This window comes from Myxocyprinus asiaticus, chromosome 44 (assembly GCF_019703515.2).
Source record: "Myxocyprinus asiaticus isolate MX2 ecotype Aquarium Trade chromosome 44, UBuf_Myxa_2, whole genome shotgun sequence".
In the NCBI taxonomy this organism is placed as follows: domain Eukaryota; kingdom Metazoa; phylum Chordata; class Actinopteri; order Cypriniformes; family Catostomidae; genus Myxocyprinus; species Myxocyprinus asiaticus.
In genome coordinates, this window is record NC_059387.1 from 34459877 (window position 1) to 34484876 (window position 25000).

General features: G+C 36.4%; 1 protein-coding gene across 1 annotated transcript in view; it reads left to right on the forward strand.

Annotated features, from left to right (window-relative positions):
- LOC127434803 (potassium voltage-gated channel subfamily H member 2-like) overlaps positions 1 to 25000 on the forward strand; it is a 250796-nt gene that overhangs the window by 124427 nt on the left and 101369 nt on the right. Inside the window, exons 3-5 of the mRNA XM_051687789.1 lie at positions 9838 to 9993; positions 10564 to 11055; positions 14224 to 14435. Coding sequence (XP_051543749.1) covers positions 9838 to 9993; positions 10564 to 11055; positions 14224 to 14435 — 860 coding nt within the window. The remainder of the gene's footprint in view (positions 1 to 9837; positions 9994 to 10563; positions 11056 to 14223; positions 14436 to 25000) is intronic.

Sequence of the window (25000 nt, forward strand, 5' to 3'; positions counted from 1 at the left end):
AAAATGGAGCATGGTGTGAAAACAGTCATTTTATTTGCACAGTGCAAAATTCAGTCGCATCGCAATGTAGAGGGCTGCAACTGCGAATTGTGGTGCCAAATGTAAACCGTGTGAATTACTAACCTAGAAGAAAGTATGAACAGTATGAAAGATGTAACAAAAGAACCCAGGATTATGTTATCTAAGGGTTGAAATATCCTTAAAGGGACAGTTCACCCAAAAATGAAAATTCTCTCATCATTTACTCACCCCCACGCCATCTAAGATGTGTATGACTTTCTGTCTTCTGCAGGACACAAATGAAGATTTTTAGAAAAATATCTTAGCTCTGTAGGTCCATACAATCCAAGTGAATGGTGACCAGAACTTTGTAGCTACAAAAATCACATAAAAGCAGGGGTTAAATTGGGCCAGAATGGGCCGGAACGGTGCTCTGGCACCTTAGATTTCAAAAATAAAAATAAATAAATGCTTTTTGGTCAATCTATTCCATTTATTGTATACTCCGATGCGGGTTTTACACTAAACACTAAACCAAATATTAAATGTAATTTTGTATTTTCACAATTAAGTAGAATAAGGACATATAAATCATATAATCATAATCATAATCATAAAATCCCAGTAAAACTGATTCATCTGAAAGAAGAAAAAACTTCTTCTGTGAATTACATACCATACAGGCATTTATGTATTTTATGTTTGTATTATTAATATTCAACATCTCCTGATTTTAGGGTTCCCCCACCTCCAAAATCCCAGTTTAACCCCTTCATAAAGAAAACATAAAAGTAGTTTAAATCCATATTTTGAGAAGCACTATAATAGGTGGGGGTGAGAAACAGATATTTAAGCCCTTTTTTACTCTAAATCTCCACTTTAACTTTCACTTTCAGAAGTGAAAGTGAAAGTGAAACTAAACAGGCACAACATGTTACTTTCAGATGTAAACGTGAAAGTGAAAGTGGAGATTTAGAATAAAAAAGGGACTTAAATATTGATCTGTTCCTCACCCACACCCATCATATCGCTTCTGAAGATATAAAGTTAAAGACTGGAGTCGTATGGACTACTTTTATGCTGCCTTTATGTGCTTTTCGGAGCTTCAAAGGTCTGGTCACCATCCACTTGCATTGTAAGGACCTACAGAGTTGAGATATTCATCTAAAAATTTTGTTTGTGTTCTGCAGAAGAAAGAAAGTCACACACATCTGGGATGGCATGAGGGTGAGTAAATAATGAGAGAATTTTAATTTTTTGGCGAGCTATCCCTTAAAGTTAACAATTTCCAGTGTGAAAAGCTAAAAAATAGTTTTCATTTATATTCAGTTCATTTGAGATGGCAGATTTTCATTCTCTGATCAATGCAAAGGCACATATGGAAACATTTTTAAGACATTCGATGTAACAATCAGTGACACGTCTTTGACTTTCTGTTTGTTTTCCCTGTGAATCATGCTCTCTATAGATGATTCATCACGCCTCAGGCCCAGTTGTGTTGTTACAAGCAATCTTTGTTTCCTTGAGAAATGTGAACACAGCAGAAATGTTATCCAGAGACGTCACATATCCCATAATTCACAGAGATGGAGAGGACATTTCTCCTGATGAATGAGACCAATAAAAGCTTATGTTGTGTTCTGTGGAGTTTGTCATTGAGATGTTTTGGGATTTCAGGACATGGTGGCAATTTAGTGGCTGTAACTTAAAAAAATAAAACTGATTCGTCAGCACAAAAAAATACAAGTGAGCTTCAGGGGTCTGTGAGAATTATTGATAGATATGCATTGAAATGTTAAGATACTTTCAAAACCTGATATGACTATACATTCAGTTAAATATAATAATGTTTACTGCCACATAACTGGGCTGGTAGGGGTAATTATATGAGATCTATTGAAACGAAAGCTTTCTCTTAACATCTGACCGAAATATTGTGGTCTATATTACAATTATTCAGATGTCTGAGTTCCTCATATTCTAAAATACTGTACATTTAATAATATTATGTCAGCCTTTCAGTTGAGGATTATACAGGAACTTGACTTAGCCTCAAACTCCCACCAGGTGGAGCTCTGTCCCCTCACAGTGAACTATACAGTCAAACGCTGGAATGACCAACCAAACCCACTGCAGAAATGACGTTGTCTTGATTCCAGGCTAGAAAAAGTTTGAAAAGAGCAGCATGACAAAGTTATAGTGTGGAATGGCAAAGAAACAAATGTTTGAACACAACAAGACAAACATCTAAAATAAGGTTTGTTAATACTATTGGAACCCTTTAAATGTTTACATTTTTGCATTTGGAAAAAATGTAAATGGTTCCAATTGTATTAACACATTTGTGAACACTAAGACAATCTTTAAGTTATCAAGAAGTTGACACTTTGTTGTTAGGGAGAATGTTTTGAGATAAAACATCCCCAAAACATCTTCGCAACGTCTTTGAAACATCTTCAAAACTTCTTATAAACATCTTCACAATTTCTTCAAAGCTTCTTCAATACATCTTTACAACAACTTCAAAACATCTTCACATCTTAAAAAAATCTTCTAAATATCTTCGCAACATTTTCAAAACATCTTCACATCATCTTCAGAATATCTTTACATTTTCAAAAGGTCTTCTAAACATCTTCACATAATCTTTGAACCATCCTCATAACATTTTCAAAACTTCTTTAAAACATCTTCACAACATCTTCAAAACATCTTCTAAACATCTTCACAACATCATCAAAACATCTTCAAAACATCTTCAAAACTTCTAAACATGTTCACAATATCTTCACATCTTCACAACATTTTTAAACATCTTCACAACATCTTCAAAACATTTCAAAAATATATTCACAACATTTTTATGACTTAAAAAATCTTCGAAACAGCTTCAAAACTTCTAAACATCTTCACGACATCTTCAAAACATCTTTTCATCTTCTAAATGTCTTCACAACATCTTCAGAACATATTTTCATCTTCTAAACATCTTCACAACATCTTCAAAACATCTTTACCTCTTCAGAACTTCTAAAAATTTTCACAACATCTTCAAAACATCTTTACCTCTTCAAAATATATTCTAAACATCTTAAGAACATCTTCAAAACATGTTCATAACATTTTCAAAAAATCTTTGAAACATATTCAAAAATTCTAAACATCTTCACAACATCTTCAAAACATCTTTACCTCTTCAAAACTTCTAAACATCTTCACAACATCTTCAAAACATCTTTGCATCTTCTAAACATCTTCACAACATCTTCAAAACATCTTTACCTCTTCAAAATATATTCTAAACATCTTAAGAACAACTTCAAAACATTTTCATAACATTTTCAAAACATTTTCAAAAAAATCTTTGAAACATCTTCACAACATCTTCAAAACATCTTTGCATCTTCTAAACATCTTCACAACATCTTCAAAACATCTTTACCTCTTCAAAATATATTCTAAACATCTTAAGAACAACTTCAAAACATTTTCATAACATTTTCAAAACATTTTCAAAAAAATCTTTGAAACATCTTCACAACGTCTTCAAAACATCTTTACCTCTTCAAAACTTCAAAACATCTTCACAACATCTTCAAAACATCTTTGCATCTTCTAAACATCTTCACAACATCTTTACCTCTTCAAAACTTCTAAACATCTCCACAACATCTTCAAAACATCTTTGCATCTTCTAAACATCTTCACAACATCTTCAAAACATCTTTACCTCTTCAAAATATATTCTAAACATCTTAAGAACAACTTCAAAACATTTTCATAACATTTTCAAAACATTTTCAAAAAAATCTTTGAAACATCTTCAAAAGTTCTAAACATCTTTAAAACATCTTTGCATCTTCTAAACATCTGCACAACATCTTCACAACATCTTCAAAACATCTTCATAACATTTTCAAAACATTTTCAAAAAATCTTCGAAACATCTTCAAAAATTCTAAACATCTACATAACATTTTCAAAACATTTTCAAAAATTAACATCTTCAAAACATCTTAAAAACATTTTCAAAAATCTTCACAACATTTTCAAAAATATCCTATTATTTCAGTCAGGAAACTCTATGTCGATATGTCCGGTCCATGTCACGCCTCTTTCTTAACCAATCAGGAATTGTTAACCCTCTGTCAAATCATTTATAAGCAGGCACTCACCTCTACAGCTTCAACTACAGTCCAACAGCGCAGTGTTATATGGCATTCACCCTCAACCTCCCCAGCTCCCCCTGTCTGGATCTGCTTACAGGGTGTAACAGCAGCAGCAGTAGTAGCATGCGTAAGCAGATCTAATCCACCAAGACCAAACTTACTCTCAATACCATTTACACAATAAACTATTTTGTCAAATCTACTCGAGAGTTGTCCTAACTAAACTTCTTTAAAACATCTTCACAACATCTTCAAAACATCTTTAAATATTCAAAACGTCTTCTAAACATCTTCACAACATCATCAAAACGTCTTCAAAACATGTTCACAACATCTTCTAAACATCTTCAAAATTTCTAAACATGTTCACAACATCTTCTAAACATGTTCAAAATTTCTAAACATGTTCACAATATCTTCACATCTTCTAAACATCTTCTTAGCATCTTCATATCTTTAAAACATCTTCACAACATTTTTAAACATCTTCACAGCATCTTCAAAACATTTCCAAAATATCTTCACAATGTGAACATTTTCAAAACAACAATGTAAGCATCTATAAAAACATCTTCGAAACATCTTCACAACATTTTTTCAACTTCTTCTCAACATCTTCAAAACTTCTAAACATCTTTACAGTATCTTCAAAACATCTTCACATCCTCAAAACTTATTCTAAACATCTTCACAACATCTTCACATATTTACCTCTTCAAAATATATTCTAAACATCTTCAGAACTTCTTCAAAACATCTTCACAACATATTCAAAATATCTTCACATCATCTTTCTTTCATCTGTCTGTCTGTCTGTCTATCTATCATTCTATCTGTCTGTCTATAGCGAAATTGATAAAAATGAGTAAAAAATTTTTTTGTTTTGATTGTTTCGCTCTCTGCATTAGCACTCAGATCATAATCCCTGCTCAAATCTTTGACACAGTGACATGAAGCCGTTTCTTGAGACAGGAACGCTTTGGTCACATCAGGTCATTGTGAGATATGTGTATGCTCTCAAATCAATTCACATCCACTCTAATATTTCTTTAAATCTCTGGGATTATCTGTGTCTAGTCCAGAGATATCACACATCAAGTGTGATGCTGCAGTATCTTTGATGAGAGCAGAAATCAATTAATCACTGCAGAAGAAATGCAACATCTATCTGACAGAATAAGACAGTCAGTGATGTTAAACACTCTTCACCAGACAACATGAAACAGCATTTATAGTGCATTTCTTTTCTAATGTGACATTTTCTGAGTGAAACAGAATATTTAGTGTGTAATAATGTTGGGCGGGACATGGTTTTATCCATCAGGATGTGATTGGATCATGGAAAGTTAAGCTGCAGTAGTTTTGGTTAATGTTATTTTTTCCTGCCCACATAAACTTGGTGACATCAGCAAACATGAAAATTTGTTTCTGAAGTGGAGAAAGTTATTACATTTTGATGAAAGATTATGAAAACATTTTAATAATAAATATTTAATATTTAACAGTAATATTTTGAATTTTCTCCATAGCAAAATGTACCTTTATTTGATCTACTTTACTGTTATTGAGGCAGGAAAAGTGTGAATTGGGTCTCAGAGCTCTCACTTATATAACTGCATGTACATAAACAGGCTAAAGACCTACATACCTGTAAGTAGTGTGTGTGTGTGTGTGTGTGTGTGTGAGAAAGAGAGAGAGAGAGAGAGAGAGAGAGAGAGAGAGAGAGAGAGATTGAATGTGCTGTCTGAATCTTCGAGTGGATTAGTCTTTTAAAAAGGAAGCATTATGAATTAAAGTAAAATCCTTCTCCTGATGACTTTTAATCTGCACATGTGTCTCAGTGTGTGTGTGTGTGTGTGTATGTGTGTGTGTGTGTGCGTGTGTGTGTGTGTGTGTGTGTGTGTGTGTTTGTGTGGTATTTAGGTAGAAATGCTAGCACTGGGATTATGTATTTTTCAGCACTCTGTGTACATCACTATATGTGTATTCATTCATATATACAGTACATATGGTCAAATCAGGAGCAGTTGAAGCTTGTTGATGATGTTAAATGTTTGAATTACATACTTATCCTCGACTCAAAAATGTGTCTCAGGTCTGTTCTGATCGTCTCAAACAGTGGGGGAAAAACAATGCTACATGCAAATACTTCTTACAACTAACCATGTGATCATGTCTCCATTACAATAAACAGACTTATAACTTTCTAAAGGGAAGAGAAAGCCATATCTTTATTTGTTGATGTCAAAAGTCATGCATACAATCAAATTCTACAGTATTTTGCTATAAAAAAAAAATATATCACTTTGTAAAAGCTCGTCAAATTAGACAGATATAAACATGGACAGGTTTGTGGTATGTCTTCATTCTCAAAAACACATTATAGTATTATTTAATTATAAATGTGTGACCCTGGATTGCTGGCCATTTATGTCATTGTTAAAAAGGTTTTAAAGGGATAATTCACCCAAAAATGAAAATTCTGTAATCATTTACTCGCCCTGATGTTGTTCCAAACTGGTATGAAACTTTCTTTCTTTCTTTCGAGGAACACATAAGGATACATTAGACAGAATGTTACCCACAGTCTGTCACGGCTCCGGTGAGTTTGTCGGTTTATTCTGTGTTTTTTGTTATTTTCTCTCCCTCATGTCTCGCAGGCGAAGCTGGCATGGATGATCAGTGTTTACATGGGAACATTGTGTGCTAGCAACACCTGGTTCTCCTCTAAATCACTCCCTACTTAATCCCTTCATGTTCGCAATATCTTTGCTAAATTGTTGTTTGATGTGAAGTAACTTACATCACTCTTTCTGCCTAGTTGGTCCTGTCTCGTGTATCTGTTTGGGTGCCCAACTCTGCCCGCGTGTCGGGAGTGTGGTTACCTTCCAGCTTACTGTACGCTTGTTCTCTGCACTCATGAATCTTCAACGGAGGATTCCTTGTCTCAACCTGTGTGTTGGGATAGTGATTGCCTTCCAATCTGCTGGGCGTTGTTCTCTGCACCTCACTACGCTTCTATGGAGGATTCCTACAAATCTGCTCCTGACTTCCACAACGCACACACTCACCTACGAACACACTCTTCACGGATCTGCCCATTGTGCAGCTACGGCACGGACTCATCCCCAAAATTCCTTCTCTCAACTGCAGCCAGTGCCGGGAACTCCAGTCTTCGCCAGCGCAGTTACAATTATCATTTATTATTAATAAATCCTTTGAACTGTTCCTCTGCTCTTGGGTCTCTTTGTCTCGCTCTCGCTCTCTGACACAGTCACCCTTTACTTTTTATTGTGTGGATAAAAGATGCAATGAATGTGAATGGTGATTGAGATGAATGTTCTGCCTAACATCTCCTGTTGTGTTCAATAGAAGAAAGTCAAACAGGTTTGGAACAACATGAGGGTTAGTGAATGATGACAGAATTTTCATTATTCGGTGAGCTTCATAAGATCTGATAGAAATCCATTTTTTTACACTTTTGTGTGCTTTCTAGTCTAAAGTTGTTGCAAGTTGTTTATTTTTAAATCCATAATTTTAACATTAGCAATTGGTGTTTCCACATTTTGGACACCAGTGTATAAGGAATATGATATACTCATTTTATACACAAACACACACTCATATACACATGAGCAGATGGCATGAGTGGACCTGTAATCTAAGTGTAGTTTCTCTGGTCCAAACACAGCTGGGATTATAGAGGGCCAAACTCCATTCAGAGCATCTCTCTGTCTGTCTGTCTGTTCATTGATGAGAATTTGTGCTGTCTCTCCGTGTTGTGTGTCATTCTACCTGTTTCCTGTCTTTCTGGTGCCCTCTCAAGGTAAGCATGCTCAAACATCGGGGCATTAAGATGACCGACAGAATTTGAAAACCGAACATCTGAAATGCCAAAGCTGTATGTTTATAGACTGCATGACTACTGTACAGTTTCAAAAATGTTTGTTTTATTTATTGTTTTGTGTAGTTTGAAACTCATGCATTGTACTTGTTAGTAAGATAATCTGTCTTTGTTTGATAATAATATCGAAGCATGTCGCTGCCTTTTCTGAGGGAGATTTTTTTTTGTGCATCATGTGTTTATTCGTCACACACGCATTGACACGCAGTATTTGGCAGTCCGGCTTCATTTTGCTGGCAGATGATTGTTGTTCACTTAACTAGTTCGACAGAGGATTCCCATGATTCAGCAGTATGCCCAGGTAATATACAGTTTTATTATTTCAGTTCATCCACTTCATATTTTAGGTGATCCGAGCTTCTTTTTGCAGTTGTGTAATAGAAATATTAACACGTTTGTTTGGTCATGAACCCATAAATGTGGTCTTTAGTCACTCAGGACCTCATTCCACCCCTTGTACCTCATCCATTTTTTTTGCCCACACCTCTTTAGTATTTCTAAACCTTTCTCTTACAAATAGTGTAAAATAAAAATAAATAAATAAAAAAAGTATATGTTTTTATAATTGCATATTAACCAAAAGTGCTGAGATATGTTATAGAGTCACTTTTTTGCACTTTCATAAGTCATATTTTTATAATTATTTCTTATGTAAGTTTACTATCACAGGATATACAGTATACTTATTTCTTTGTTTATTACAAGACAAATGAGTATTATATTTAAACTAATGACTACTATATCACGTTGATTTTCTGTGTGACAGTGGTGAATTATCAGTATCTCATATGCGTGTACACATACATATACATGCATGCTATTTCTTACTCAAGGTGGCGCTGTTGTTTAAGTGATTGACTTGATTTACTTTTGATGAAGCAGCAACGTGGAAGTAAACTATAGCAAGTTTAACACATGAACAGTATTATATGACTATTTTCATTTTAGTGTACGACTTAAATTATGTAAGTTGTATGTATGTTTACACTCAAAAAGTGCCTGAGAAAATACATATGTGTAGCTTATGTGTATCTTATGTGTAGCTCAGTATGTGTTTTACAGCCAGTTGAGTCTCATTAAATTTCAGCATGTAAATAATGAATCCTGTTCTAGTTTTGTTGCATCATCTGTTTGGTATATGAAAAATAAAGCATCAAAAAATATCAGAATAGATTCTATTCAGTAGTTTTCTAATTGTCTTGAAAATGCTTTGACATGTTGACTTCTGGGCATTTTGTAGATCCATTTGTGATAGACATATGTACCAAGTATGTTATAATGTTTGGAGAAATACCCATGCATTTGAGAGTTAAATAACAACAACATTAATGGAGACTAAATTGTTTTGACATGATATTGGTACAGTAAAAGCAAAGTTTCAATGCAATATTTAGCATTAACACAATTATAAATTGGTAGCTGACAAATAATATGTCTGTCTAGATTTTAGATACAAATGTCAATAGCCTAATATATGGATGTACTGTATATTTTAGGTGCTGTAACTGTTCACTACTGCAGGTTTAGTTAATCAGGTTAAGTTATTCAGGTTTAGTTCTGCAGCACAACAAATTATAATGTAAAATATGTTGTTTAAAATAGTTTTAGATGGAGTATATAGCATGTCACACTGCTGGACAAATGAATTTTATTTTAATTTTTTTCAGAAACTGTTTAAAATGAATTGCATCTTGTATCTGAAATGTGCTTTTCTATTAATGGACTCTATCTAACAGGCTGCTGTTCTCTGTTTCTCTCGCTTAGGTGCGTGTTTCCTGTGTTTGGTAGACGTGGTGCCGGTAAAGAATGAAGATGGCATCGTGATCATGTTTATTCTGAATTTTGTAGTCATGCCGGACGAGAGACTTCACGGCACACAAGATCTGAATCACAAGTTGCCTCTTCTGTGGCGCCATTCAAGTACGTCATCTACATCCTCTCTCCTTTCTCTGTTATGTCATCAAACACGTACAAGTTTCACTTTTAAAAAGTGAATATTAGTAAAATATACATTAAAAGGCACACATCACCAAAACAATGGCAAGGCAAGGCAATGGTAATTCAAAGTGCTTTACATATAGATGATAAAGAAAATCAAGATTCAATTAATTTTAAAACCAATTAAGAACAAGAAATGAGACTAGAAAGTAATAAAATGAGTTAAACGAAAAAGAATACAGAAATAAAATGATGCAGTGCAATAAATGCAGTAAATGGGTTAAAAAGATGTGCTTTCAGTCTGGATTTGAATGTGGCTATTGTTGGAGCACAAAGCAGAATTTTCTTGCCATTTATGAAAACTAAGGGGCAAAAATGGCTTGTTTTACATGGAAAATGCTTCACCAGTCATAAATAAGGTCTTTTAGGGATTAAATTCAAAAACAGACATGAAATCAAAAATCGAGTTTTGTGGCTTTGAGTGCACAAAGTTTACGAAAATGTAGAATATGACCCCTTTTAGAAACTTTTTTTCCTTTGTCTTTACTGTAGATCGAGCTCACAGGATCCGTTTACGCCTGCCTCTCCTGAACTCACGTAATAACAGTAAATCTTCTCTCCGGGACGATCCAGAGGCGGGCCGCGGAACAGGGTTCCCCACCAGTTCACGCCCGCAAAGCCATGAATCCCTCGCCTTGGGCGAGCTTCTTTCACTCCCTGAACATGAGCAGTCTCGCCCTGCAACCACCATCTCCACCACGCCGTCCTCTCTGCTGACCGAGGATCAACGCAACCTCCTGGGCAGCGACCCCTCATTTCCGCCCCCTGCCCCACCCCACCCCACCACCCTGCCCCTGGGTCACTCCTCCCCACGGCCTCAGCGGCTCAACCCAGATGCTTCGGCATCCAACTGCAGCTTGACGAACAGTCGCTCACGCGAGAGCTTTCACAGCATGCGCCGTGCGTCTTCGGTGGACGATATCGAGGCCATGCGGCCCGAATGGGAACGCAAGTTCCGGACACATCCCACCAGCAGCAGCATGGGTGAGAAAACCAGGAAACAGTCAGTGAGAGTTTGTGATCTGATATTTAATCAAGCATTTGTGGTAGTAGCTGTAGGAGAGGAAGTCGTGCCAATAAGTTAAAGGATTCCTGAAGCTCAACAGGTAGAATATGTTGCTACAGGTTGCTGGTTCGATTCCCAGGGAACACGTGCTGTTAAAAACAGATACTTTGAATGCACTGTAAGTTGCTTTGGATAAAAGTGTCTGCCAAGTGAATAAATTCAAATGAATAAATGAAAAGAGCCATTCGCTGTATTGGCAAAAGCATCAGCTGGTCTTTACCACTGTCTTGCACAGTCATAAAGAATACAATTCGTAAAAGTAATTAAGTACTAATTATGAATTACATCTTCTACATTGTAATTAGATTACTGTACATTTATGCATTTGTAAGACACTTTTATCCAAAGTGCATTATTACAGGGACAATTCCCCTGGAGCAACATGGAGTTAAGTGCCTTGCTCAAGGACACAATGGTGATGGCTGTGGGGATCGAACCAGCAACCTTCTGATGACAAGTTATGTGCTTTAGCCCACCGAGCCACACCACTCCTCAAGTAAGAGTAAATAAGTAGTTTGTCAGAAAACTACTCAAGTAATTACAAGTTACGTTATGAAAATTATATCATATATAGTATATAAGCTTCCATTTTTGGAACACAAAGACATTTTTGTTCTTGAAAAAAAAAAATGATGCTTCCTTTCACCAAGGATGCATTAAATTGATCAAAAATACTGTCAAAATCATTAATTACAAATTATTATTACGGTTTGAAATATTACAGTTTTAAGTGGTATTTATTCCATTTTTTCTTTACCCGTGATGGCAAACATATACGGTGCCACCTATTCCTTACAAAAGCATTTTAAAGTGCTAATTTGGTACTCAAGAAAATGTTCTTATTATTAGAACAATTGAAAATCATTGCACTACCATGCAGAAATCACAATACAGTGGGTTTTTTCCCCATTTGCTGAGGTATTGAGTTCTTACAAGTTGCTTGACCCTTGCAAGTCAAATTTTGGTTTTTAAAAATAGGCAAAAAGAAACACATTTCTCCTGAAATTCTATTTTCTCCTAAAGTCTATTGTTTTAGAGAGATGAAGGCTATTCCATGCATTACTGTTTTGAAAAAAAGAATCTCTAACCAGGATAGAGAGGGAAGTGGATGCCAAGATGCACAACAAAAAGACAAAATCACAGTCTCTAGTTTGAGAAACAGACTCCTCACAGGTCCTAAACTAGCAGCTTCAAAATGCCAAAGACCTGCATTGCTGCAAGATGATTCTTGGGCAAACAGAACTTGCCCTACAACAGAATCAGATATTATTAATTAAACACGGGAACTCGTTGTGTGGGCATTTTTTGCCTAATTTCCAACTCTATTGGCATTGTATCTTTCTAAGGTATTTAAAAAGTTTGTTTTAACCATATAGTAGCAAGTAAACAAGATGAGTGCATTACCGCAGAGACCTAGTGCGTGTGGAGGCTCATGCTATTCTCCACGGCATCCACGCACAACTCACCACGTGCCCCACCGAGAGTGAGAACCACATTATAGCGACCACGAGGAGGTTACCCCATGTGACTCAACCCTCCCTAGCAACCGGGCCAATTTGGTTGCTTAGGAAGCCTGACTGGAGTCACTCAGCACACCCTGGATTTGAACTCGCGACTCCAGGTGTGGTAGTCAGTGTCTTTACTTACTGAGCTACCCAGGCCCACTCGAGGTGCATTTTTAAATATTAAAGCTCTTTTTAACTTGACACGGTGTCTAAAATCCGTCAGTCCTGCGCAAGACCCTCAAAAGAAACAGCAAGATGTGTTGCAGCAGTCAAAGACGTCTGTCTAGCTTGTAATCACATCAGAACACATTTGAAACCCAGTGCAGACATGCGCAAAACACGTTCGGTGTGAACAGCCCCTGCGATCTCTCAAAATTGTATATCTGTGTTGCCGTGTCAATTGCTTTAGTAGCTACTTGTGCTTCTTATCTGCATTTGTCATAAACTCGTAGTAATGGGGATATTTCCATTTAGTAGAACAGCCAATCGTATCTTCCGACAGCTTTTCACTTGAGCGAGTTCTCATTATAATGGCATGACCTCAAGCACACAGGCATACTGCCAAGGCATTTAAAGGTGCCATGTTGAATTAGAAAACAAATGTCATCATTAGACGTTAAATTTCGATTTTCAATTCAATATTGTTTTATATAGAATTGTTGAAAGTCTATACAGTATGTTACGCAAGTACATCATAAGCAACCGTAATTAAATTACTAAAAACGAAGAATAATCCCTTACTTCACTTTTTCAAGAAAAAAGTAATGCAGGACCAACCCCCCAAAAAACAGCTTCACAGACTGATTTGAGCAAAAGAAGCAATATTTATACAACTATCGTTGTCAGACTTTATTGGTCATTCGACATGTGTTTTTTGATACTACAAGTTTAGTCAACATGGTTTTACAAAATTCAGAATTCAGGGATTTGCTGAATTGCAAATCAAATAAATGTAACGTATTGTAAAGTAATGTATTTATTTATCAGATTATTTAGTTTGATATTGTCTAAACAATTAACACAGAGAAACAGATTCGATTTTTTTATTGATTTTTTTGACCAAAACTACATATAAAATAAAAGATAAAATTAAATCTATTGATTATAATGATATATTGGTTAATAAGAGCATTTTGCGTAAAAAAAAAAAAAAAAAACATTAAGGGAAAATTATTTTTTCACCATGGTCCATAAAATTAAAGTTAACTTATAATTGTATTATTAATTACAGAAATAACGCTTCCTATATATGTGTCATTTCAAATATTGATTATTGCTATCATCTACTTTTTTTCTGGAAATACCCCATATGTTGTGTGTTTGCTGTTTATGGGTAATTTACATTGAAAAATTAAACGAAGTCATTAAAATGTACAGTTTTAGCAGTTATATTAATTTTCCAAGATGGACACCGAGTGTACTGACTTTTTAAACAACTTTTGAAAAACTTTATTGTCAGAAGCGCCCCCCCCCCCCCTTCAGTTGTCTCCAGTTTGAAGACAGGAAAAAACGGATCCAGGTATTCTTTTGTAAAGTGGCTGCCAAACCAGCAGCAAATAACGAAATCTGTTTGTTTCACAGGTGCCATGAACAACAAGTCGAGCATCCTGAACTCTACCTCTGATTCGGATCTCATGCGTTACCGCGCCATCAGTAAAATCCCGCAGATCACCCTCAACTTTGTGGACTTCAAACCAGATCCTTTCATCACACTCCCGGCCGGAGACATGGACATCATCGCGCCCTGCAAACTTATTGACCGCACGCACAACGTCACAGAGAAAGTCACCCAGGTAAGACACTTGTGGTCTTTAGCCCTACTGCTGTTTGGGGTCTAGAAAAGCAAACAATCTTTGCATATGATTGTGCTAATGAATTAAAACCAGGACATGTTGGGTTTTCCCACTAGCCAGAATATTTCAGGAACAATTCAGAGGTGTACAAAATAAATTCATAGTGTGGTATTTGGTGCTTGTTATGTTGGCGTGACTGTAGCAAACATGACTTAGATTGGCTTATCGTTCTTGATAAGAAGACAGTCCTTTGCTGAACTTAAGGTACTGTAAACATTAACAAAACATTAGTTTTAAGAGTGTAGTCAAAGACAGAAATCAATGAACACAATTTTGCTGTTTCCTAATAATCGGGTCTGTTGAACTTTGCTTTTCCAAAGGCAATGTGCCTCATTCAACATGAGCAGAATGAATTTCTTTGGATATTATTAGTAAAAACATGCTTATGTACTTTACCGCATCAATTCGACAATTACAATTTCTGTGTAAAGTGTTAGTAAAAACATTCTTGAATAATTGTTACATTAATATGTCAATAACAGTTTGTGTTTGTCATAAAAAATAAATAAATAAATAAATGGAAATTGCAGCATCAGTATGACAATTTCCATTTCAATTATTTGTAAAAACATTCTTGAGTAATTGTCAAATTACTACGAAAATTACAATTTTGGTGTAAATTGTTCGTAAAAACATTTTTGAGTGGTTGTGATAATAATACAAAATGTAAAATGTCTAAAATTTCTTTAAATTGTTCGTAAAACTTTTTTATTGTGTAATTTACGCAAATTGTTCTTAACTTTTTTTAATGGTTGTCATATTAATACGACAATAAAAATTTTGGTCTAAATTGTTTATAAAAACTTTTTTTTAGCTATTGTCTCATCAGTACGTCAATAACTATTTCTGTGTCAAATGTTCGTTAAAACATTCAAATAGTTCATTCAAAACTATTTCTGTGTACGTTTTTTGTAAAACAAATAAATAAAAAAAATGTAATTAAAATGCATTAATATGACAATTACAGTTTCTGTTGAAATTGATTGTGAAACCATTTTTGAGTGGTTGTCATATTAATACAAAATTTACAATTTCTAAAATATATTTAAATTGTTTGTAAAACCACTTTTTTGTGCTATTTATGACAATTACAATTTCTGTCAACTATTCGTTAAAACATTCGAATAGTTGTCACATTAACACGTCAATAACAATTTATGTGTTTTTTGTAAAAAAAAAAATATATATATATATATATATATATATATATATATATATATATATATGGAAATTGCCACATCAATTTGACAATTACAATATCTGTTGAAATTGTTTGTGAAACTTTTTGAGATTTTTTTTATTTTGTTTTTGTGTGTGTGTGTGTGTGTGTGTGTGTAAATTGCTTGCTAAACCAATTTTAGTAATTGCCACATCAATACGACAATTACAATTTTGATGTAAAATATTTGTAAAACCATTTTTGAGTGGTTGTGATGATAATACGAAATTTACAATTCCTAAAATGTCTTTAAATTGTTCATAAAAACACTTTTTTGTGTAATTTACAACAATTACAATTTCTGTCAACTATTCATTAAAACATTCGAATAGTTGTCACATTAACACGTCAATAACAATTTGTGTTTTTTTGTAAAAAATGTTCGTATGGAAATTGTCACATCAATATGATAATTACAATATCTGTTGAAATTGTTTGTGAAACGTTTTGAGAAATTTTTTTTATCAATAAGACAGTCACCGTTTATGTGTAAATTGCTTGCTAAACCATTATTAGTAATTGCCACATCAATACGACAATTACAATTTCAGTGTAAAATATTTGTAAAAACATTTTTGAGTGGTTGTGATAATAATATGAAATGTACAATTTCTAAAATGTATTTAAATTGTTCGTAAAAACTTTTTTAAGGAGTTGTCATAATAATATGAAAATAATAATTTCTGTGTAAGCTTTTCATAAAATAATTTTTAAGTAGTTGTCATATTAATATTTTTTGTGTAAATTGTTCGTGAAACAACTTTTTGTAATTATCACATCAGTACAAAAATTAAAATTTCTGTGTCAACTGTTCATTAAAACATTCAAATAGTTTTCACATAAATACAGCAATAACAATTTCTGTGTAATTTTTTCATAAAAAAACAAGGGTTTTCATAAAGTTCTTATGGAAATTGCAACATCAATATGACATTTACAACTTCTGTGTAAATTGTTAGTTTAAAAAAAAAAAAAACATTCTTCAGTGATTGCTACATTAATACGACAATTGCAAATTCTGTGTAAATTGCTGGTTAAACCATTTTAGCAATTTTTAGTAATGTGAAATATTTTCTTAAAATATTTTTTTAAGCAGTTATACCAATACGACAATGAAAATTCTCATATCAATGTGGAAATTACAATTTCTGTGTAAAATGTTTGCTTGCTAATTTTTACATAGATTCTTCCATCCTGTTACAATTTAAGAATGACTTTACAAACAATTTAAACATAAATTTGTTCTGTTTGTGAGCAATGCTGCATTTAAGCGCTGTGTCACATCCGTAATGTTTTAGAGGTTACGTTTGTATCACTCAAGCATTATTCATTCAAATAAGTTGATACTTTCTGTACAAAGCTATCTTTTGTTGATGTAAACTATGATGAACAAATGGTCACCCTTTGTTACTTGAAACACTTATAAAAATGTGTTACGGACGTGACCGTTACGGACGCTTCATATCAAATCATATTTATGTCTATGAGAGAATCTCAAAACTCCACCACCCGTTCTTTACCATGCTTTGATCTGTGACTTGTTTCAAGCTCCTGCATTTATAGCTTACAGTCTTATCACAATCCATTATGCAACCTCGATGGATATACAGATGTTTCAGAGATCAAAGTCGACAAGTTTTAGCGTTTTGGATGGTTTTCCCCTCGTCATGCTGCTTTCACAACTGTCACGTCCATAGCAATGTTTTTTCCCAATTTATGTGAAAACACAGATTAATAAAAATTAAATATGACATGTTCTTAGGAGTGCCAACCCTCCTACATTATGTGGCAATTATTATTTCTGGATTGTGCTTTTCAGTTCACAGAGTTTTTACAAAGTGTGTGGTCTCGTGTCTATTTTAGTCACGTCCGTAATGCAAGTTTATGAAGAAAACTTGTTTAAACATTTTCTGATGTCTGGACTTTATCTGCAGGTGTCTATGATTATTCATTCAAATGGTTCGATATACTGGTCATGAGTACTTTATATGTGATGTTAAATGTGAAGTTTACCCTGTATATGTCACGTCCGTAACACTGGAATTGCCCTTGAATCGCCATGAATGAGGCTCAATGTCAGACTAGAGTTCAAAGGCTGCAGTAAAATAAATCATTTGCGTTCAGCTCTTCAGAAGAGATCCACAACGGCAGGAATCAGTTTCATCTTTTCTCCAGGACTGACAAAACTGGGTTAATTCAATACTGAATGTGTGACACCCATGTGCTCGGCAGATGAAAAGAGGGCAGCGGCGATTGATATTTCTAGATGAAATCATGACAGATGAGCATGTGCTTAAGATTAGTCTGTTTGAATTCGAAGGCATCAGGTTTTTGTGTACACCTGCTGTCCTACGTAGTGGAAGTGATCACATGATGTGTGTGAGTTTGTGTAGATGCTTTAGTAGTGGATCGGAATATCAGATCATGCAAAAATAGTTTCATAAATATAACACAAGCTACGCTAAGCTGGTTTCTACAATATGGTGTGCATTGCCTAATGCTGTTTCCCGTGCACCACCAAACATTTCTCAGTAGCCGTTTATAACGTCATTTTGGAGGATTCTGTAAAGTTTGATGTTGCACGGAAAAATGTAATCTTTGTGAGACAGTGTAGATGATCGAGTCATATGAAGTGTGTATGTGTGCATGTGTTCTAGAATCTTAAGATATAGTTAATATCAGATTGATTGTTTCCACATGGATTTGAGTTTAATTAAGTAATCTGTTGGATAGGCTGATGGGGGTTGTCATGGTGATGTGCATCTGATGATGCTTACTTTGATTAGAGTGATTTGATAAGCTCTAATCAGCGTGTGCACATACTATACAAGGTTTGAATGAGATCATACGTGTGCCGTTCACGATGTTTTCATATAAGTTATATTACAGCTATTTCTAATTTGTCCACAGCAAGATATAAGGAAGAATTCCCTAATGATTGCCACAGTGAGTTTTTGGGAGATGTTTGCGTGTGACTGTGCATGTGCATTTAAGCGTGTGTGTGTGTGTGTGTGTGTGTGTGTGTTGTGCTTTTGTGCGCTGGATGAGACTGTGTATTGCGTCTAACTACACTAGCAATCAAAAGTTGGGACAGGTCTGCTCATTTAAATTTGTCTCAAAAAATATATTATTTATTTTATCCACTTTTTCTCCCAATTTGGAATGCCCACTACTTAGTAGGTCCTCGTGGTGGCGCGGTTACTCACCTCAATCTGGGTGGTGGAGGACGAATCTCAGTTGCCTCCACTTCTGAGACCGTCAATCCGTGCATCTTATCACGTGACTCATTGTGCATGACACCGCGGAGACTCACAGCATGTGGAGGCTCATGCTACTCTCCACGATCCACGCACAACTCACCACACGCCCCATTGAGAGCGAGAACCACTAATCACAACCACAAGGAGGTTACCCCATGTGACTCTACCCTCCCTAGCAACAGGGCCAATTTGGTTGCTTAGGAGACCTGGCTGGAGTCACTCAGCACGCCCTGGATTCAAACTCACGACTCCAGAGGTGGTAGTCGGCGTCAATACTTGCTGAGCTACACAGGCCCCCCTTCAAAAAAACATTTTTAAGTATTTTAGCATTGAAAGGTTTTAAAACGATAAGAAACTAAATCAATTCACTCAAGTGTGTCCAAACTTTTGACTAGTAGTGTATATGTTTCGACCAATCACCGTCTAATCCAGGAAGCCTCAAAAAAACACAACACATACCACTGTTAATTTACAGCGGTTATCATATAACAGCGTAAAATAACATCTATACGTGTGTGCTTGTGTGATTTCTTCTATATTATGGCAGTCAAGGCTGATTTCGGCTGCAGTATAGTGTGAAGTTGGTTCGTTTCAGGTGCAGTAAATGATATAGTTGGGTCACATATTCCATCTTTGATACACCAGCTGTTTGTTTATTAATGCTGGGTTATTTATAATGGCACACATGCACTGTTATGATGTATTACACTAATTCATCTTCAAATGTGCACTGATGTTAAAATCACACACAAAATAATCTCCCTGCTTTCCTGTCTTAATCTACCTTAACATGCTCTCATTTACCTCTTAATCTGTGTGTGATTGTGCAGGATGAATATTGCATTTGTGTGTTTACTGTAATCTTTGCATTCTAGAGCTGACCAATGACACGTCACATTTCAAGTTCAGTGACCTTCATCTCACTCACCTGCTGTTGTATCTTTCACCTGTTAGTGGCAGTTTACATCACAGTCATACACTGAACATGAAACACTGATAGGACCTAATCATCGTCATATGCGATATAAAAGTGATTGGAATTCATTTGAACTATTATTTGATATGTATACATGTAATAAATAAGATAATGTTGATATTGTCGTATCGGTATTGGCCAATATTAGAAAATAGTTTTATATAATTATATATCTGTCTGCTGCCTTTACATCACAACTCAGGACTGTCACTAGAAAAAGGGCTTGCAATTGAAAGTCAACATGAAATGCCATTCACAACGCATTTTACTTCTGTAACCTGATTTATTGTCAAGTGAAACAGCATATTCAATGAGAAAATGCAGGGCGAGACTTGATTTTATCCACTGAGAAAAGAGCGCAACAGTGCCTGTCCACGTTTTCAGCCTTGTGGCTTCAGGAAGTATTTTTCCCATTTATTTTTTTCCATAGGGATTTCATAAAATCCTACATATAAGAGTTGTAAGTCATGAAGCAAACCAACCAGCTCTGAGGTGAATCACAACATTACAACCTTTATTTTTTATTTTATGTTTTTTTCTCCCCAATTTGTAATGGCCAATCCCCAGTGCGCTCTAAATCCTTGTGGTGGCGTAGTGACTCGCCTCAATCCGGGTGGCGGAGGACGAATCTCAGTTGCCTCCGCGTCTGAAACCGTCAATCTGCGCATCTTATCATGTGGTTTGTTGAGCTCTTTACCCGCAGAGAATAGCGTGAAGCCTCCACACGCGCTAGATCTCCGCTGTAACACGCTCAACAAGTCACGTGATGAGATGCGCAGATTGACGGTCTCAGACGCGGAGGCAACTGAGATTCGTCCTCCGCCACCCGGATTTAGGTGAGTCACTACGCCACCATGAGGACTTAGAGTGCACTGGGGATTGGGCATGCCAAATAGGGGAGAGGAAAACATAAAATATCCACGCACAACTCACCACGCGCCCCACCGAGAGTGAGAACCACATTATTGTGACCACAAGGAGGTTAACCCAATGTGACTCAACCCACCCTAGCAACCGGCCAATTGGTTGCTTAGGAAGCCTGACTGGAGTCACTCAGCACGCCCTGGATATGAACCTGTGACTCCTGGGGTGGTAGTCAGCGTCAATACTCGCTGAGCTACACATGCCCCCGACAATTGGTTTCAATGAAACATGGGGTTTCTCTGAAAGGGTGGGGCTTAGAGTCAGAAGTATATTGTGACATCAAAAATGGGTATTAGGAAAGTAAATAAGGTCAATTTTGATTTCATTTTGACTTTAAATGTCAGTTGTCACTTCCAAAATGTTGCAGTATAGTATCCTTGTACTGTACTGATCAAACTGCAAACACAGAACATGCTGTTCATGCTGTCCAAAGCCAGCCTCTCTTTAATAGATTAAACATCATATAGTGTTCATTCAGTCCTCTGCAGCGCTAACATTTAAAACACTGTTCATTCAGCCAAGCAGGATTTGATGATAATTAATTTATACTCAGAAATGCAACACTCATGAAAAATGAATAACTAATGTTACACATTCCTGTACATAGTGGGAGTATCTCAGGGATCACAAGGTATCTCTCGTAATGCAATGCAGGGTTTAAAGAGTTTGATGGAGAATATATAGGAAAACATAATTTTTCTTGACATTTACACGTCAATGACGCCTCTTCAGTGTTCAGAAACTCGCCTTTCAAGTCACAGTAAGGTAAAAAAGAGAAAGCAGGATTAATACTGTTATTCCTTAACATCAGGAGACCTATGATGAGAGTAAAATGCGGTAAAGCGTGTCAAAGCTTGTGCTGTTTGTGTCTGTGTTTAGCACCTGCCGCTCTGCAGAGCCTTCTGAAGAATCCCAACATTAGAAACAAGTGGCTGAAGTTTATTTTGAACAAGATCCCTGATCATTTCAGTCTGATCCGAACAATCTGAGCGGCAAATTGATTGTTTTATGAATCTTAAAGGAGAATTGGGGCAGGATGGGACAGTTAAAAACTTTATTGAACCCGACTGCAAACCCTCAGCTTGTGTGTAAACGCTATATTTCACACAAAAGGCACAAACAGCCGGTTTAATTGTAAAGTCAGATTGAGGGTGGGAAAAGACTAACATTATGTTGACTAATATTATAAGTGGGACTCAGGGAAAGACAATTATATGTAAATATGAAATGAACCCTTTAAAATAGAAATAGATGTTATCGTGTTATGGAAAAGTGTGTGTCAGTCCCTTACAGGTTGTGAAGTGAGTGATTTAATCAATTTATAATTAGAACATTACATATTAATTTGAGAGCAGATGCAAGTGAGGAACATGCTAATTTAATCTCAAGCTAAGACATTTATTTATTTGTGTTTCATGAAGGATTCAGATATGTTAATTGAGAGTTTGATCGGACTACAAATCCATTTGTAGTTCACATATGACAGTCAGTCCTTAAATGCATGAGTGTTTTGCCAATCATTATTACACGCCTCAGGTTTTTAGTGACCCGGCACAAATATCTATCACAAATGGATCAACAAAATGCCCTTAGAGTGTAAAAATGTCAAAGCATTTTCAATGCAATTAGAATAGAATAGAATAGAATATATCTTACGTTTCAATGTTTTAATTTTCTCTTATCAAAGAGATGATGCAACAAATGATAGAATGGGATTCATTACTAAATTTCTTTGCGCAGGACATTAACATGATGTAGTACTCATTTGGATGAATATACCTTTCATTTGTTATGTTATGAACAAAGCAATACACATACTGCGATAGTAAACTTGTATAAAAATGAAATAATCATAAAAATATGATTTATGAAAGCACAAATGTATATTGCAACACCATTACATATCTCAGGTCACTAATGAACCTGTACACGTTTGGTAATCAAGCAGTAAGAAAGAATCTAGTTTTTGCAATTTTGGCATTTCATAAGAGAATAGATGAGGACTTCTAAAGAAGTGGGGGCATAACTCCATTATTTTTAACATAAAAATGGATGAGATAGAGGGGATGGAATGAGGTCCCGGGTCACTTAAGAGCCGAGGTCTGCATTTAAGGGTTAATAGAACCACATGTTCACCCAAAAAATTTAAATTGTGTCATCATTTACCCACCCTCAAGTCATTCCAAACCCAGTCTAACAGTTAACTTTTCTTGTACGGACAAGAGCAGCATGAAGATACTTCAGAACATCTCCTTTTGGGTTTCAAGATAAAATAACACCATACGTGTTTGAAATGACATGAAGGTGAGTACATTATGACCGAATTTTCATTTTTGGGGAACTATACCTTTAAGAGGCTCTCACTTAGTGACAGATGTGATGACTAACAGCTCGATGTATCTCGTTGATTTAATTAGGGAGTGTGGGGGGATTATGATACAGGAGGGTTTGAAATAATGTCCCACTGTATCTAACGTGATTTGCCAACAGACACACTTTTCTCTCCCTTCTACAGTCGTAAATCTTGTACAATTTTAGCATTATTTCTCACAAGGTGTCGTCCTACAGTGAATAATGCATTAACCTGTCAGTTCCGTACATTCACTAGTAATCAACGCCGGGAACCAGCTGAACAGTCAACATACATTTTTAATGCAAAACTCAATTTAAACAAACAAAAACACAGACACACATGCAATGCGGCCACATGCATCTCTCTCTCTCTCAAACCGGCATCTCCGGCCTCCCCTTATCTCGCTCTCCTGCTGATCAGCTGAGTCAGTGCCAGCCGTGCTCCATTACGGCCCGGCCATGCCCTCCTCCTTGTCACACTTCTCCCCTGCCCGATTCAGGCCGGGGCGCCACCGGTCTGACTAACCCCCCCCCCCGCCGTTCTCTGGGGGGAGACGCTGCCCTTCCAGCCGTTCTGTCAGCCAGTGGTCCACCCCACCTCCTGTGAACCTGGGGGGAGAGACGTGGGGAGGCGTGAGGAGAGGGAAAGGGCGAGCGGAGACACACAGATAGAGGAGAGAGAGAGAGAACTTGCTTGCTGGATCCCGGACGCGCTGTCACCTGGTCCTCAACCGCTCCTCCACCCTCTGGTGGACACCAGCTCGCTCCTCCCCCGGCGGACGGCAGCGAGTCCTCCGGCCCCTGGCGGATGGAACCGCTCCTCCCCTTCTCAGCAGATGGCCGCGGTTCCTCAGGCTCTCGCCGGCTGGCAGCAGCCCCTCCATCTCCAGGCAGACGGCCACGGCGAAGACTCCGCGACAGCGCATCCCTCCTCTGAACCGGCTGAACATTCAACATAAAGTTTCAATGCAAAACTCAAATTAAACAAACATAAACATACACAGACACACATGCAATGTGGTCGCGTGCGTCTCTCTCTCTCTCGAACCGGCGTCTCCGGCCGCCCCTTATCTCGCTGTCCAGCTGATCAGCTGATTCAGCATCAGCAGTGCTCCATCACGGCCCGGCCATGCCCTCCTCCTTGTCACAGTATGTTTTGTGCTTTAGCGAAACATTTTCGTTGAGTTTTCTTTTTTTATCTCTCTTTCTGATTTTTCTTTCCTATACTGTAATTGCTCTATAACATAAAAGTTCAATAGAACTACAAATATTCTCCCATCTTGTTCACACAGAGCTGTTCAGTAGTGCTATTAAAGGTTAATTTAATGAAGTACTCAGTCAAGGATGACAGATCACAGAATGGAGTAAGACCCTTGAACAGTTCTGGCTTGTATCCCAGAATCCCGTCAAATAAATGAGTGCAGAGAGAAAGAGTAAAGAGCCGCAGTCCAGAGGTTGAGAACCAAGGGGACACAGCGGATGAAACGGCCCATCAATGTAAAAACAGCTCAAGTCAAAGTCCATGATTAAATGAATAAATCTTGCTCTGTTCAAAATTCAATGCATCATAGGTGCGCTACTCATGCAAAGGCTATTACAAAACGTAAGCCACATGCACTTGACACATGTGCTAGATGGATGTCTTTGACCATTGTGCCACTTCTTGCTGTTCCTATGTTCTCATTGGTGGAAAAAAATTTACACAAATGATATCTCTTTAACATCTCAATGTTCTTTTGCCAGAGCAATTACATTAAATGGAGAGCAAATGGAG